The 13,135-nt window shown below is 36.1% G+C and overlaps 2 protein-coding genes across 2 annotated transcripts; both read right to left on the bottom strand.

The window, feature by feature from the left end:
- Positions 1–308: 308 nt before the first annotated feature.
- On the bottom strand, positions 309–2,557 carry LOC130723851 (E3 ubiquitin-protein ligase RMA1H1-like). The gene is made up of 2 exons (XM_057574989.1): positions 2,398–2,557; positions 309–1,258 (listed from the first exon to the last, which is right to left on the bottom strand). Exon 2 carries the CDS (start codon positions 1,230–1,232, stop codon positions 495–497), a length of 738 nt encoding a protein of 245 aa, XP_057430972.1. The 5' UTR covers positions 1,233–1,258; positions 2,398–2,557; the 3' UTR covers positions 309–494.
- Positions 2,558–4,742: 2,185 nt separating this feature from the next.
- On the bottom strand, positions 4,743–12,942 carry LOC130722214 (DNA-directed RNA polymerase II subunit RPB2). Its single transcript, XM_057572871.1, has 25 exons — positions 12,525–12,942; positions 12,219–12,440; positions 11,831–12,121; positions 11,515–11,712; positions 11,025–11,089; positions 10,849–10,935; positions 10,644–10,764; positions 10,505–10,549; positions 10,285–10,422; positions 10,114–10,186; positions 9,930–10,006; positions 9,444–9,551; positions 9,239–9,355; positions 8,558–8,713; positions 8,377–8,481; positions 8,140–8,265; positions 7,986–8,063; positions 7,786–7,881; positions 7,588–7,703; positions 7,431–7,500; positions 7,082–7,135; positions 6,851–6,994; positions 6,337–6,636; positions 5,435–5,857; positions 4,743–5,347 (listed from the first exon to the last, which is right to left on the bottom strand). Exons 1-25 carry the CDS (start codon positions 12,777–12,779, stop codon positions 5,228–5,230), a joined length of 3,585 nt encoding a protein of 1,194 aa, XP_057428854.1. The 5' UTR covers positions 12,780–12,942; the 3' UTR covers positions 4,743–5,227.
- Positions 12,943–13,135: the final 193 nt, after the last annotated feature.

Genomic DNA, 13,135 nt, shown 5'->3' with positions numbered 1-13,135 from the left:
AAGAAAGCTAATAAAAAGATGATTGATAAAATAATTCATTAACTAATGCAGAGGCAGGACCCAGTAGAGGATCCTAGTACATTTCTTTAACAAATCCTATCACAGTATTAACAGTGTATCCTAGCTAGTACATTTCTTTAACTTAATGGATGAGCCCATTATAATATTCTACTCGGGTCAAGTAATCATTCCTGCATCCTATTAAGGATTTTTAGTTCCACAACTGAATAAGGTACCTTTTCTTTAAACTAAAACATTCCTTCACATGCAATTTGTTATAACATAGAGAGCAACTTTCTGTAGAAAAATATAAAAAATTTGGCTTATGATAATCCATTCCATCTATCAAATTCTTAAACCATACAACCATGTTACCTTATAAAATATAGCCTATAACAATTCACTCGATCTATAAATTCTTAAAGCATACAACCATGCTACTCTATTAAGTATACAACAGGGAAAGAGAACAATCTCAACTCTCAACTGCATATTTAGAAAAAGATAAGGCACAGAAAAAAGCAGCACAAGAGAAAAATTGAAATTCTGTTCAAAAATTTGTCTGCCTGCATCTCTTGCCTTCTCATTCTAGAGCCATTACTTCTCATCAACTGATGAGAATTCGGGTTGGCGTACAAATTTTCCGAGTTGCCAAACACTCGAGCGAAAACCATCTCCCCAAACATCCCTACTACAGGGTGGGGGTGGGATCCTGGAGTTGTCATGGTTGAAGCACCAAGATTGAACATTTGTGAAGTGGCATCATCATCTTCTTCTTGGTATAAAGGAGAGCTGAAATATTGACCTTGATAAGGATTACGATATTGAAGCTGCTGCTGCTGCTGAGAATTTTGAGATGATGATGATGTTCCCAAAAGAGCTTGAGCACCTGAAGCAGGTGGTCTTGGTGGTGTAAATAGATCACAACATGATGCTTTCCCACCACGTGGGGCGTGCCCTCGGCCGTACAGCGGGACCATTGTGCTGTGGGATATGTCAACCTTACAAACAGGGCATTGTGGATGCTCATCAGGTGCGAGAGAATCACTTTGGACATGTAGCCACTTGTAGATGCAGGGCCAGCAGTAAAGGTGACCACAGAGGGTGACTACCGGTTCGTGTGCGATGTCTAAGCAGATGTTGCAATCGAAACAACCATTGGAACTTTCTGTTTCTGTCACAGAATTTGGGGTGGTTTTCAATTCCTGGGAAAAGTAGTGCTGAAATGCCATGAGTCAAGGAACCCCCCTTCTCACAGCTTTTTGTCATGTACATACAAGAGAAAAGCCACCTCAATACACAGAATTAAAAAACAAGTTTATAGGAATTAACATAATAGATGCAGTCCAGCAAAATTGAGACTAACAATAGGACATTTGTTAGTAGCTTCTGGGTGTCGGAATTGATTGTGAGGGAATAGAAGCTGATCTAAACATGTCATAGGTCAAGGTGTTATTGAATGAGTTGGACATACACTCACTCAAGCAAGGACCAACAATCAAACCAATCACTTCAAGTTGGTCATAGAGTTCTGCTATAAAGAACAGCATTTATGTATGCAATCTGCTCCAATGTTTCCAATTTCCAAGTCTTTTGAAACTAAAAGAACTAAAGAAGCCAATTAACTAAAATGCATCACTCTGAGCTCAAGCAGTACAGAAATCGTGAATAATTTATACTGAGGGTATAATAATAAAGATGCCTAAACTCCAGCGAAAGAACATCAAATCTATTCAATTATGCAGCTGCTTTTCTGATGCACAAAATAACAAAATAGAAAAAGAGTAGAAACTTGCACAAGAACATAAACCTAAAACACTAAATACTTATGTTCATATTCTGGGGGATCCGCCAAAACATCCCAGACAAGACTTTTCAGAATCCACTCCTATCCTATAAGATGCCATAGGCTGATAGGCATGTGATGGTGCTATCACCAACCAGTATATAACAAAGATTAACTTAACTAGTAAACAATTAAAAAAACAACATAGCAAAGAAGTTATCCTTGTAGGAAGGAGATCAAGGTTAAACAGTGAAAAATTCAATATGATATCATATGGAGAGGTACAAACCAATTCAAAACCTATAAACCAGGGTTCATTTACAACACGAAAGCTAATTGGTTGATATCTAAAATTAATAAGTCTCTGAATCTCAAGAATGATTGAATTTTTTTTCACATGAATTAAGGATCAATTGTTGACTTAACTACAACACAAAAAGCAGAGATCAAACTTAAAAAGCATGCAAAATTACAAGATCTACGCAAAGCAAATTAAAACATGCCCTGACAATTTACAAGCAAAAAATGAAGAACAATAACTGGATGATGATGATGATGATAGTAAAACATAGAATAGAGAATCGAAGAGGATAAAAGAAGGAAAGACATACCAGTTAACAGAGGGGACAGCCTTGACAGCTTTGCTTTGTGAGAAATTTCGTGAATAGAAACAGCAACGGGCAGACAGGGTACGAGACAAGTGTGCTGCCTGTAGGACGTAATAATAAATATGTACAACAAGGACTCCAAAGAATGACAGGGTCTTACAAACAAGTGTCATTAGGTTAACAACTTAATTAATTCAGTGTTAACCAAGTAAAAGCTTGTTCATAAGCTAATTTTTATGTGTAAGTCAGGTGTTCTCCTTCGGAAGTAATCATGTTCGAGCCAGGAACATCCATATTATTGTGGGACTAACTCTTCCAACAGTCGTTTTTTACTCGAACCCGAGACCTTACTTAAAGAGAATCAAACATGTACGACTTGAATCAATCAACCACTCATTAGTGATCATAAGCTAATTTGATAAATAAGCTCCAAATAACTTATAACTAAATATAAGCGTTAATCAAATACTTTGCTATCACACTTATATAAATATTAATGCTATAAGATAAATTTATAAACTTTTTCAAAGGGATTAATAAAGTATAATATTTTAAAAATGCAAAGCAACGTGAGATCTTTGACTCCATAGACACAATAATTTGAGTACACTTGAGCACGACTTTCGTATGTGAACTTGTGAAGGATAATTGAGATCTTGAAAAAAATCATAACAGCTATATTTAGATTTTATATTACACCACTATCATAGTCTTTTTCCAGCGACTTTCGTATGTGAACTTGTGAAGGATAATTGGGATCTTGAAAAAAATCATAACAGCTATATTTAGATTTTATATTACACCACTATCATAGTCTTTTTCCAGCGGATAGGGTTTGCTATATGTTTCAATCTACACCAAGATACCGTGTTACACGTTAAATGCATTATAATTTTTTAAATTTGAGTTCTCAGCCTACAAATATTCATCCAGTCCATTTTCTTACTCACTTTTGTATCCGATTATTTTAAAGTTGGATAAAATTACTTAGTAGAATTAAGTTTGAAAGAATTACTTGTGTTTGAAGATAATAATTAAAAGTAAACTTAAAAAAATGAAAATATGTTCGGATAAAATAAAAGGAAAATCACTTTTTAAAAACAAAACTACTAAAATAAATACAATGGGTAATCGTTGAAACATGGATAATAATGTAGATTACATGGTAAAAACTGAGTAAATCTCTTTTGAAAGAGTTATACTAGTACTCCCTCCGGTCCTATTTATAAGCAACAAAAAAAAAATTCACATAGTTTAAGAAATGTAGTTAAACTAGGTAAAATGCATTAAATATGTCTTGAATCAAAATAAACTTCCAAAATTACCCTTTGTTATTAATGTTGGAAAGTGAGAAAGAGAGAGAATAATTAATGAGACACATTTTACAAGTTAGAATTAATAAGGGCATCATTGGAAAAAAATAATTAATATAGCTCAAACTTTCATTTGGTTCTTATAAAAAGGACCAAGATTTTTCTTCTCTTTCATGCTTATAAATAGGACCGGAGGGAGTATATCATTAACCCTGAGCAAAAACTAGTTTACTTAGAAACAGATAATCAACACAAGTTAGGGTATTAGGCAACTCTGATAGTGATAAGCAAAGTTAATTAGGCAAAGATTTGCTAAAGCGCTCAAGGAGGTGTGGATACGACAAAAAGCTCTTTCTTTGATAGTTCATAAAGCATATTGGGCAACTAACAGATGTGGAGCCCCTCCCATGGAAGAAAAGAAAGACTGTGGCCAAGTTTTAAGCACTTTACTAGAAGACTCTGCCTCAAGTATGTGATTTCTTGACAACATTTAAATGACAATTCAAATGAAATGAAAAAGCAGTGTTCCTGTTAAATTAAAGGTGATGTTTCACAAGGATAGGAACTTTCCGAAATTGGAATCACATGCATTCATGAATCATGATGTGGGGTTCAACCTATAATCACAAAATCTAATAACATTCATTGTCATTTGCCAGTCTTGTCGGGCTCATTGATGAATGATGATACTGCCTACCTTCTCAAAGATTAATTATGAAAAATATTTGTTTTGTAAAAAGTTCTTTCAAAATATGTTCTACGAGGATAATACTTCTTCAAAATAAAGTTAGGTTAGTTTGTTTGAGATTTTGATAGAATTAGAAAACTGAGCCTTAAACTTAGGCCTTCGGGATCAGAATCGCCAGAAAACCCCAACTGAAAGACTTGATATTAAAAAAAAGACTTGAGATAGATTATCTCATTCCATTGAATTGTAAAAGAATTGAAACAAAATGTTACAAGTGCAAATATATTGCAGGGGTTTTGGAAAATAAAATATCCTAAGTTCCCATGTATTGCATCAATGAATCCAACTCAGATGAAGTTTTTAATTTTTTATATAAAATATAAACTTACACATTCACAGTCTAAGATAAGAGCTACAAAGTTAATGGTAAATTGGCAACACAAATTCAAGAAGCCAGCACCTATAACAAAATTTCTCAGTTTATAGCTTCATTTTTTGATAGAGCTAACCAAATTCGAGTAACAGAAACTTCCGCTAACCCATCTCTGCTTAGCAGATAAGAAACAGGTTCTCTGATTATCTTTAAACATCTCTTACATTGTATATATACAATGTTCTACGGTATAAGTAGCTAGGAATGAGCACCCTTTGAATTGAATAGGGAAAAGTAAAAACAAATGCCGCATCAACCTCAGTGCAAGTGGAAACAACAGCATCCAATCTCATAATCAGCTTTGAGAAAACAATTTTCAGATCCCATGCGTGTTCCATATTCCCAAGAGGTGCAAGACAGGATGGAACAAGACAAGTGGCTTTACTCAAAACATACTTATCAGGCTCCTTTCTTCTTTTGGTCTTTCATAGATTTCACCTCCTTGGTAAGCATTCTTGGAGCTATGGCCATAGCCATCAGCTCTTGGAAAAGCAGCTTACAAGCATAAGGAATATAAACCTACATATACAATCAGAATCAAATATTCAGCACAAGGAAAACATAGGACTTCTGAACAATAATGCAGAACAGGTAAAAATCTTTCACCTGAACAATGTCGGTTTTGTTCTTGCACCCCCTGCACTCAAAAGAATTCTTCTTGAGATTTGCAATAGCTATCAATCCACAGCGTTCACACACATGGACCCTATATGCATCACTTTGATCAAACAATCTTTCCTTTAGGAAGTGAGCAGCTCCATGGGCTATCATGCAATCACGTTCCATCTCTCCGAAACGGAGACCTCCATCACGTGAGCGTCCCTCAGCTGGTTGCCTAGTGAGGATCTGCACAGGACCTCGTCCTCGAGAATGGATCTTGTCATCAACCATATGCTTCAGTCTTTGGTAATATGTAGGGCCAAGGAAAATGGTTGAGCTGAGACGCCTCCCTGTATGACCGTTGTACATAGTCTCAAAACCACGCATTTGGTAGCCACATTTGTGTAGAGCTTTGCTGATGTTATCCACCTGGAATGCAGTAGTAAAAAAAATGATGTAACTTTAAACATAAACTAAAAAGATATCTTGAGATTAACCCATAGAGCAAATATTCTACCGTGTTAATTTCTGACAAGGATGAGTACAGGAATAATTGTGACTGAGGCCTTTCATGGAAGATAGAATTTATTCACCACTAAAGACACTTGTTTTTTATCTCAAGTAGATTACATGATTAGGTTTTAATCAAGTATTGAATGGCATATTGCATAGTTATGGACGTGTGAGCAGTATAACAGCATCCTCATAATATAATATATATACCACTAGAGCACACATGGTCTACCAGTTTTTCCCATACATCTGAATGGGCTGGACGGGTAATACTATAAAACAAGATCCAAAAGGAGCAGCTGAAGTGGATTAATTATGCAAGTAGTTCCAATTTCTGACAAGTATCGAGTTTTTACATGAAAGAAATTTGATAGAGAGAACATGCTACTACTTACAGTAACATCCGTAAAAGGTGTTGCATCTCCTTCTTTTCCCATGTGGGCAGCCACCTTTCCCATGATACACTCAATAAGCTGGCCGATTGTCATTCGAGAAGGAATAGCATGTGGATTGACAATAATATCAGGGACAATGCCTTCCACAGTCCAGGGCATGTCTTCTTGTGTATAAGTCATACCAACTGTCCCCTTCTGCCCATGTCTACTACTGAACTTGTCACCAATCTGTGGTATACGAACAGATCTCACCCTTACTTTCACAAACCTCAACCCGTCAGCATTTGTTGTCAGCAGAACCTACAAAATAGAAAATACATACATCCAGCAATGAAAAGAAAGTTATGATAATAATTCAGGATTTCGGTATATTAATATGCTCTTTACTTCAGATGTCAACATTTTGTTTTTGTCAAGTTAATCCTTATTTTCAAACTGAAATCCATTAAGCTATCCTAACATGGCATAAACTTAATTTGCAACACAAGAAAGTAAACAAATGAGATGAACTCACTTGATCAACAATTCCAGTTTCACTATGGCGTAAGCTAATGCTGTGATCACGTCTTGTGTAACGCAATGCTTGACCCTGTGCCTCCTCCTGAGATATAGGGGTGGTCTTTCCAATAATAACATCCTCACCAGATACCCTTGTGCCCTATTTTAAAGCAATAAATTACTTCAGTTAATATAAATTTTCATTTTGGGACAGATTGGTCAGGAAGTTGTCAAATTTTATGCTTACTGGTGGCGCAAGACCATCATCATCAAGCTTATCATAAGAACCATGCCTCATACCCTGCAAAATGCAATTTTGTTATAAACCAAAAATAGATATTTATATTTAGGGGATGTATCTAGTTAGAAGAATCTTTTTTGTGAGTGGGAGAGATATTTTTTTTGTTATACAATACAACCATAAATGGATAGTCAAGATTAAAATGTATTTAATGGTCACATGACCACTTAAAATGTCGGTCATTTTTTAAGAAACTCTCATGATCTCATGACTATTTATAGTTCGATCTGACAGTTAAAATTTACTCCCATCACTCTCACATAAGAAAGCCTTTCACACACACAAATATTCTCACCATGGTGTTAGCTCTGTCTGGCCGACCAAAATCTTCTTTGACGAGTGTTCCCATCTTCTTCTCTTCATCTCTGTAAAAGTTTTGCACCATATCAGAAAATTGCTAGCACAGAAATAGAAAAGAGTGAATGTATAATTCATATGGGAAGCAAACACACCTATATGAACGGAAAAACAGAGACCGAAAGAATCCACGGTCCACTGATGATTGGTTCATGATGACAGAATCTTCTTGATTATAACCAGAATAACAGGCAATGGCCACAATGGCATTCTAAAGCACAAGGGATCAGCATATCAGAACATTTTATCAACATAATGTCAAAATGATCAAAATAAGAGAAGCAAGAGTTTACAATTCCAGCTGGGAGTTGGCGGAAATGGAGATGCTCCATGGCTCTTGTAGTGACCAGTGGCTTTTGAGGATAATATAATACATAGGCCAAGGTATCCTGTGTATTGGAGCAAAAGAAGTAGAATCCAGTATCAATTATCCAGTATAATATACAAATCAAAGAAAAGGCACACGTGAATCATATAAAGATGTGAAAAGTACCATTCGGAACTGGTAGTTGGTAACATATATTCCCATCGCTTGTTTTCCCATTGCAGACTGATACGTATTACGTGGGGACTGATTGCAGCCGAAGGCAAGTCAGATTATGATGTGTATCAATCAGAATGAGTACACAGCAAAGTACCAAATTTACCTGATTGTGGTCAGGAAATGGTATGATGGAAGCACATACACCCAAAATCAGAGATGGGTGGATTTCACAGTGAGTGTAAGTATCAGAATACGCATCTTCTGGATTGTACCTTGCTTGTACAAGATCCTGTTACATTTATTCAATAATCATTTTCTTAATTGCTTTTCATCCTCTTAATTTGCATTGACGAACTAAATTATAAAGGGTATTTTCCAAATCTGGGATTGTAATACTGACATTAATTGTCATGGAAATCATTGTAGTCTCTTCTTCTTCAGTGTCAATATATTCTATAAAGCCCTTGGCCACTAGATCATGCCATCCACCGTCTTCAGGGGTTTCCTGAAGAAATTGAATAACAAGTTAAGCAATTACTGAAACATCATCAACTGCTAAGATACATGAAGTTACTACTCACCCTCTGTTGCAAAGTATGAATATCCTTTTTCTTTATGAGAAGCCTTTGTTTATCCACAATGAACAAAGGACGACTGCAGCGACCATAATCAGTGTATATGCGCAACTCCTTAAGACGGATATCTCTGACAACCCCAACTTCAGTATTAACATCAACCTACACAATATGAAGAGCATTCGGCACCAAACCACAATTAAAAATAGCATTTGGAATATCTAAACAATTATGATAAATCACATCCCAAAAGAACTTTAATAAATTATGGATTCAGATGACTCAAAACAGAAGTTGACTAAAGCAACTTTTTGAAAAAAAAAATTACCCACACTACAGCCTCCTGTAAAAAACAGTAATATAACAAATACTCTTATAAACATATGTACGAGGTTTTAAAATAAGCGATCACATCTGGCCTTGTTGGGATTAAATTGTGGAAACCAATTTTTAAAATGGAAAATAACTGATATTGATTCAGAGATCTTTACAGTTCTTATAATATTTTCTTATACTAGATAATAAACAACTCAATTAAAAAATTATACTGATAAGTACCTAATACCATTCCTTTACAAGCTTTTTTTTTGGGGTGTGTCAAGTGTGCGCGCGTGCTATTTGTTAACAGTTATATTCAAATACAAATGCAAATTCTTAATGAAATCAGAAAGTGAAACGAATAGTTACCCGGCGTCTCAGCTTTCTCAATGTTCTCACCAACATATCAGGGTCGCGATGGATACCCACCCAGCAACCATTTACGAAAATCTTTGTAGCTGTGGGAATTATTGCAGGTGAAATTTCCTACGGTAAAGGGAAAATAAACAATTTAGAACGCAGAAATCATAAAGAGAGAGGAACAAATGAACATAATTCAGGAAACCATAAGCACCTCAAAATTTTCTGTGCCCCATTCTTCTAAAAACTCCAGAATAGGATATGCTGCTGAACCAACTGTAATATAGACCATCAGAGCCAGATTCTTCACCAGTCCACAGGCCTATACAATAGCGCAATCACACTCATCAATACCAGAGAAAGATAAGTTGCCAACAGCAAATAGTAAATTTTAGAACATAAAAAAGATCTCTTATAATATCTTGATCATGTCTTAGAGTACTCTGAGGTAATTTATATTATTGTTTAGGGTCAGCTTCTTTAATTCCTTATTTATATTGTTTTGTTTCCGTATTTGGATTAGGAATCTACCACTGTAAATAAGGGTAAATGTTATATCTTTTGTAAGATCAAGCCTAATATATTATATATTATATCAATACAATTTTATGCTCTGCATTTCTTTTTCCACTTTCTAAACATCAAAGACTAAATTTTATAATTTCATCAAATATTGGAAGTTTAGAAAGCAAAAACTCACTTGTCCTTCCGGCGTTTCTGCTGGACACATCATTCCCCATTGTGAATTATGCAGCTGTCTTGGTTTAGCCAACTTTCCTAAAATAAAAGGGAGGGAAAACAGTAAAAACTACAATACAAGAAAGAAATAATACTGCAGGAGGAATCGAAGGCTCAGTTATTCTAGGAAAGCCAACTAATTTTACCTTCACGCCCTATGGGGGAATTCAGTCTCCGCAAGTGAGACAAAGTGGAGGCGTAAGTTAAACGATTTAGAACCTGGAGGAACAAAAAGATAAATGTTAACATTATATCCTCTATATAAAAGAGGGCAAGAACGTCAAATTAAAAAATCATGCAATAATTTATATTTAAACCTGTGAAACCCCAGCTCTAGTACCAGCAGCATTTGCCTGCCCCCAGTTACCAGTAGCAAGTGAGTATTTAAGTCCACTTGTGATGGTTTTTGCTTTTATAGCAAATTGCAAGTTAACATCTTTTCCATTATCAACACACTGCAACATTCATGAGGTGGAGAAGGTTATAGATAACGCAGAATGAATGCAAAAACAGATGTAATTTAAAGCAAGGACAAACCTTCTGCACATAAGCCCTGACATCTCTAGTTAGTTTTCTGAATAGCTGCATCAAAAGTTATAACCAGGAATTGAGAAACAGAATTATAACATAACAAGGAAAATTAAGTTAAACAACATTAATAACTAGAAAAACAAACCATTCTAAAGAGACCACCAAGCAAAGGACCAGCCAGGTCCAGCCTCTTGTTGCCGTAATGATCCCTGTCATCTTCAGCCCTCCGGCCAAGTGCACATAGAAGTAGTCGGTGGATTATATACCTGGGGGAATGATAAGTGTAACACTAATAAATACTTACAAAGTCATCAAATGAAAAACCCAAGATTTTCTAGTAACAAACTTACCCAAAATAGTACGCTTTCTTCGTCTCACAATATTCTCCAACACCTACATGAGGAAGCATCTCCTTTTGAAGGATCTCCTTAGCATACCTGTAGATTATGATACAAATGTAACCTCAACAAATGGGTGCACGACAATCATCCTCAGGCTTTGTCAATAAATATAAAACTCTACTCACTTAATTCTCTTTTCCTTGGTTACACCGACAGTTGCTCCTCTTTTACCAATGTAGTCAAGGGCAACCTGGGACAGAGACAAATATACAGTAAATTAAAACAAAGTTGCTTATAAATGGCGTATCATGAAAACTGTGCATTAGATAATAAAATGTTTCACGAATAATAACAGTTTTTTAATCACCTGAACTTAAAAAAGATAAAACATGTGACTACAAAACCAGATGACACAATACGGAAGGGAAATGCATTAAGATAGGGAAATTATATCAAAAAAAAGGAAAGAATTACAGAGAGAAGACATTATTAACCAGGGTTGCAAGGAAAATGCAATACATGAATAAAAGACTAAAACAGCCCCTAAATAAAGGAATATGTCCAAGACTGAAATGGGCTGGGATTGTACAATGATATCGCTTGAAGTTCATATAAAGTCCAAATAAGCAAGCATAATCTTGGCTGTAAGCAAAATATAACCACATCAGAACCAACCTGCTGATTTTGAATTACGAATGCTTCTTCCAGGGAAGGACGAAGCAACTCCATCATTTGAGTATCGGAGAAATCATAGCATATATGTTCAAGTATATCTTTGTCGGCGACAAACCCCAGTGCTCGAAACACAATAATGATGGGAATTTCAGTTCGAATGTATGGCAGAGTAGCTCGTATATACTGTCCTGAAGAACCCTGAAGGAATAAAAGGCATAAACTTAAACATTGTAGCAGATACCAAACCAAGTGAAAACAGTGAATTCTCATCACATAACACAACTCATGGAAAAAATGCAACAACAATTCGCATTACCCCTTTGGAACTAGTTCGAGAGAGCATGCGCACAAACATAGTACTGGGTGGTCTGTTCTGAGACTCTGCCATGGACCGAACTTCACCCACATAAGCATACTTGTTAGGCTGTCTCTTCTTGAAGACATAGACATGATTGCTGCTCATCTTTTCCTGAGCAATGAGAACCTTCTCACTCCCATTGATAATGAAATATCCACCTTGATCATACGGACACTCTCCAAGCTCAGTCAAATCCTTCTCTGAATTCTGGTACAACGTACAATAACTAGACCGAAGCATAATAGGAACCTAACAACAACAAAACACAACTTGAGCTTAAGTTTAGCAGTCAATACTCAACACTGAAATTAACTATAGCATCTAAAACTGAGACACGGACACGAACCTTGCCGATGAAAACTTTGGTGAAATCCTGAGTCTCAGTAACCTCTTCACCATCATGCCCTTTCTTGATAACCCTTTTGGAGACATCAACGTAGAGAGGAGCTGAATAGGTGAGGTTTCTTAACCTAGCTGCCTTGGGAAACAAGGTGGCAGTTTCTCCATCAGACTCAGTCATCATGGGCTTACTCAAGTAAATCTGACCGAAGCTAATCTTGTAAATTGTCTGCAACAAAATAACCCAAACCCAAGTTACAGTTAAGCTCAGAGTTCAATTGCAAAGAAGAAGAAGATGAAGATGAAACAGTACCTCTGCAAAATCGGATTGGTGACCGGGATTATGCTGAGACTCAGGTCGAATTTCAATGTCAGCAGATTCATCGACGATTTCCTGCATAGTGTTCTGGATGAACTCATCGAAGGAATCAAGCTGCTGACGAACCAGACCCTTCTCTTCGAAGTAAGCAGAAATCACAGCCCACGCATCTTCCTGTGTGATTTCATCTTCATCGTCTTCTTCCTCCATCATTTGCTGATCGTACTCTTGTTCCTCTTCCAAATCCATGGTTTGTTTTCTTCCGAATTTACGTTAGGTTTTGTTCAAATTAAGCTTTTTCGTTCCAATTTCTGTTTGATTTTCAAGTTTTGGCGTTTCGGGGTTTGCAGAGAGTGAAACCCTAGCAGAGGAACGTACCCGATTTGGGGTGAGGGTTCAAAGGAATTGTAGAATGAGATGGAGTGGTGTTTTATAGGCGAGGATGGCCGCTAAGGGGCGCAATATTTAATGAATTTTTTTATTTATTTTAGTAATCAGTGTTCTTGCATTTCTTTTTGGTAATTAGTATGATTAAGAGTTAAGACTACAATTTTTCATTAAACTAAATTAACTTTAACATTATCTGGGTGACGATGGCGAATAAC

The sequence above is a fragment of the Lotus japonicus genome, chromosome 6, assembly GCF_012489685.1.
Source record: "Lotus japonicus ecotype B-129 chromosome 6, LjGifu_v1.2".
Taxonomy (NCBI): domain Eukaryota; kingdom Viridiplantae; phylum Streptophyta; class Magnoliopsida; order Fabales; family Fabaceae; genus Lotus; species Lotus japonicus.
Note: the sequence above shows the minus strand (reverse complement) of the source record. Positions and strands in the feature narration are given on the sequence as shown.

Bases quoted from the DNA above. Each gene is read 5' to 3' on its own strand.
- LOC130723851 (XM_057574989.1), bottom strand. From the start codon at position 1,232: ATGGCATTTCAGCACTACTTTTCCCAGGAATTGAAAACCACCCCAAAT.
- LOC130722214 (XM_057572871.1), bottom strand. From the start codon at position 12,779: ATGGATTTGGAAGAGGAACAAGAGTACGATCAGCAAATGATGGAGGAA. The intron at 10,423-10,504 runs GTTTGTCCTTGC...TGAATGTTGCAG, and splicing joins TCAGGGCTTATGTGCAGAAG to TGTGTTGATAATGGAAAAGA. The intron at 6,637-6,850 runs GTGAGTTCATCT...TCTATTTTGTAG, and splicing joins AAACTGGAATTGTTGATCAA to GTTCTGCTGACAACAAATGC.